The 3,294-nt window shown below is 48.2% G+C and overlaps 1 protein-coding gene across 1 annotated transcript; it reads left to right on the forward strand.

Moving 5' to 3' along the window:
* The first annotated feature begins 314 nt into the window (after positions 1 to 314).
* LOC125512635 (peroxidase 5-like) lies at positions 315 to 1,451 on the forward strand. Its single transcript, XM_048677734.1, has 2 exons — positions 315 to 570; positions 663 to 1,451. Exons 1-2 carry the CDS (start codon positions 337 to 339, stop codon positions 1,419 to 1,421), a joined length of 993 nt encoding a protein of 330 aa, XP_048533691.1. The 5' UTR covers positions 315 to 336; the 3' UTR covers positions 1,422 to 1,451.
* The last annotated feature ends 1,843 nt before the right edge of the window (positions 1,452 to 3,294 follow it).

Consider the following 3,294-nt stretch of genomic DNA (forward strand, 5'->3'; position numbering starts at 1 on the left):
CTGTCAATGGCGCAACGACTGGTAATGTCAGTTTGACCCGACAAACTGCGCGGAACACTAGCACTAGAAGAGCTCGCAGCACAAAAATGCAAATAAACAATGAGATTACAGCTTTGACTCACTGATTAGTGTAGCTTGTGGACGCCCTTCCACGCGAATCCGTAGGTCAACTCTTTTCTTCTCGTCGCTCCATGCACATCTACTACCAGTTCAGTGCTCCGGTACACCCTGTTGCCGTTGGTCTCGGGAGATCGACGCGTATAAATAACCGCCATGGCCACACTGTCCTCTATTCCTATTCGAGCTCACAGAAATCAAAAGATCGAACTCAGAGACATGAGCGGAGGACGCGTCCTTCACCGGCGATCTCCTTCCCCTCTCCTTCTGGCCTTGGCATGGGCAGTGCTTTTCGTCCCATTGTCTGACGCGCAGCTGGAGGTCGGGTTCTACGACTACACCTGCCCGAGAGCGGAGCAGCTCGTCCGCACCGTCGTCCGCGCCGCCATCCGCCGCGACCCCGGCATCGGCGCCGGGCTCGTGCGCCTCTTCTTCCACGACTGCTTCGTCAGGGTCAGCATCTCTCTGGCTTATCCGTCATGTATATTCGGTGTGAAGAGCTTAATGCCAACGTTATCGCCCTGTTTTTTTGGTGCACTGTACAGGGGTGTGATGCGTCCGTGCTCCTGGACGCGGTCCCTGGCAGCGACGACGCCGTGGAGAAGGCGTCGCAGGCGAACAGCCCCAGCCTCAGGGGCTACGGCGTCATCGAGCGCGCCAAGCGCGTGGTCGAGCGGCGGTGCCGGCGCACCGTATCCTGCGCCGACATCGTGGCCTTCGCTGCGCGCGACGCCAGTGGCGTCCTGGGGGGCATCGAGTATGAGGTGCCGGCGGGGCGGCGCGACGGCCGCGTCTCCAACGCGTCGGAGGTGCTCAACAGCCTGCCCCCGCCCTTCTCCAACGCCTCGCGTCTCGTCGACAGCTTCGCCGCCAAGGGCCTCACGGCCGACGACATGGTCACGCTCTCCGGCGCGCACTCCTTCGGCCGCACCCACTGCTCCGCCATTGCCTTCCGGCTCTACCCGCGGGTCGCGGCGGACATGGACGCCGCCTACGGCAGGTCCCTCCGGACGCGGTGCCCGGCGGCGACGGGGCGCCGGGACCGGGTGGTGCACCTGGACCCGGTCACGGGGCTCCGGCTCGACAACCAGTACTACAGGAACGTGCAGACGCGCGAGGTGCCGTTCACGTCGGACGTGACGCTGCTGACGCGGGATGACACGGCGGCACTCGTAGACCTCTACGCGCGCAACAGGACGGTGTGGATGTCGCGGTTTGCGGCCGCGATGGTGAAGATGGGCAACCTCGACGTGCTCACCGGCACCCAAGGAGAGATCAGGAGGTTTTGCAACAGAGTTAACTAGTGCATTCGATCTGCAGCTGCTTCGGTGAATAGCGACCTGCTGCAATCATGGAAGTAAACTGCTAGTAGTTCATCTACAATATTTTTATTCTATTTTATATATATTTATTCAAACGATTCATTATAGTAATGCCTTTTGGTGCTCGGGCTCCATGGAGCTGTTAAAAATTCTAAAAAATGTTTCAATTATTCAAAATTCTGAAAAAAAAATCCACATCATTACATATGTACTCCCTCTGCCTAGAAATATTTGTCAGAGAAATGGATATATCTAAACGTATTTTAATTCAAATAATTCTGCATGGAGGGAGTAGTATATATTAACAACAAAGTCCTCACAAGGATCTATTCCTCATCGATTGGGATTACAACCATGGATTGATGAAGTTCTAACCATTATAGGGGAGAGAAAAACAATATAGGAGGAAGAGACACAAACGTAGGAGGCCGAAGCAGTGGCGTGGAGCCAGGAAAATCCTATCAGGGCGGCCAAGTGCTCTTAAAACTGATTGGGGAGGGCCAACTAATTGAAAAGTTGATTTTGAGCAGCAAATCTTCACTAATTGTACATTGTTCATTAGCAAAAATGCAGCAAATCCAGTTCCTAGCCAAGTTGTTCGTAGAAATCCCTTGTGTATTTATAGTCCTCTCGAGGCCTCATTGCAGCCCGAGCCTAGCAGCACATGGCCCATCCCAGGCGAGAGTAGGTTGGTCGCTAACAGTATATTGTATGTGTGTAAATTTTCATGACGATATACAATATACGGTATACTATATTTATGTAAATTTTCCTTATCAGTCGAGCGGGGTTGAGGCGCTCGAGGATGTGCTCTTGCTCGAGGCGGAGCGCATCCGCTTCTAGCTCGGACCTCGAATATCCTCATCACCTTAAACTCTAAACCCTAAACAAACAAAAAAGAAAAATGTATCAAAAAAAGAGAAAGATGAAGTATGACTTGCCGCAACTCGCACTGCCCAAATGGTATCAAACTAAGGCTCAAAAGAGTGAAAAGCAGAAAAAGATAAGGCCTCACTTAAACAAAGGCACAGACTCATATCAGCCCAACTCAAATAAAAATTTAGGAAGCCTAAAAATGATTGAAAACTACTCAAAGAAGAAAACAGGGGCGAAGCAGGGGAGCTCCTATTCCAGACCCACGTGCGAATATAGGTGTTGCCGCAAGCTGGCGCACCCCACCCCACCCCCGCGTGTTTTGATCGTTGCCCTGTGGGTCGGCCCATTTAAAGGTAGTCGTGGGTGTTGGGGCGCTGATTTTGGGAAGCTTCCAACAGTTTTTTTGTTTGTTTCAGGTCCATCTGCTTTATTTGTTTTTTTCTGTTTTCCTATTTCTTTATTTTTTTCCTTTTCAAATGCGTGAACTTTTTTTGGGTTTTAAAAACTATTTTCATTCCCATTCTTTTGCTAATCTTTGAATTTGCTTTCAAAATCAATGATTGTTTTTAAATTTCTGAACTTTTTTCCAAAATCTATGAACATTTTTCAAATTTCGTGAATTTTTCATAAAATTTCAAGAAAGTTTCTTCTTAATTTCCATAACTTTTTATTCTTTTTTGCAAATTTTAAAAAATATACGATTTTTTTCTTCAAAATGATGAACTTTCTTCAAATCGTGAACCATTTTTTTCAAAATCTATGAACAGGTATGTTCAAGATCTCGAGCAGAATACATTTTCAACTAACTATCAATGGAACTTATTTTTTCAAGCATCGCACTTACATATCTACAATAGTGGGATATGACACCTTTCTCATCTCCGACGTAGACAGATTTTTTTTGCAAAATCCTATGAAATAATTTATAGTTCTCTACCAAAACCCACTTACACATTCTTTATCATTTTCTTATATCACA

The sequence above is a fragment of the Triticum urartu genome, chromosome 6 (genome assembly GCF_003073215.2).
Source record: "Triticum urartu cultivar G1812 chromosome 6, Tu2.1, whole genome shotgun sequence".
Lineage (NCBI taxonomy): Eukaryota > Viridiplantae > Streptophyta > Magnoliopsida > Poales > Poaceae > Triticum > Triticum urartu.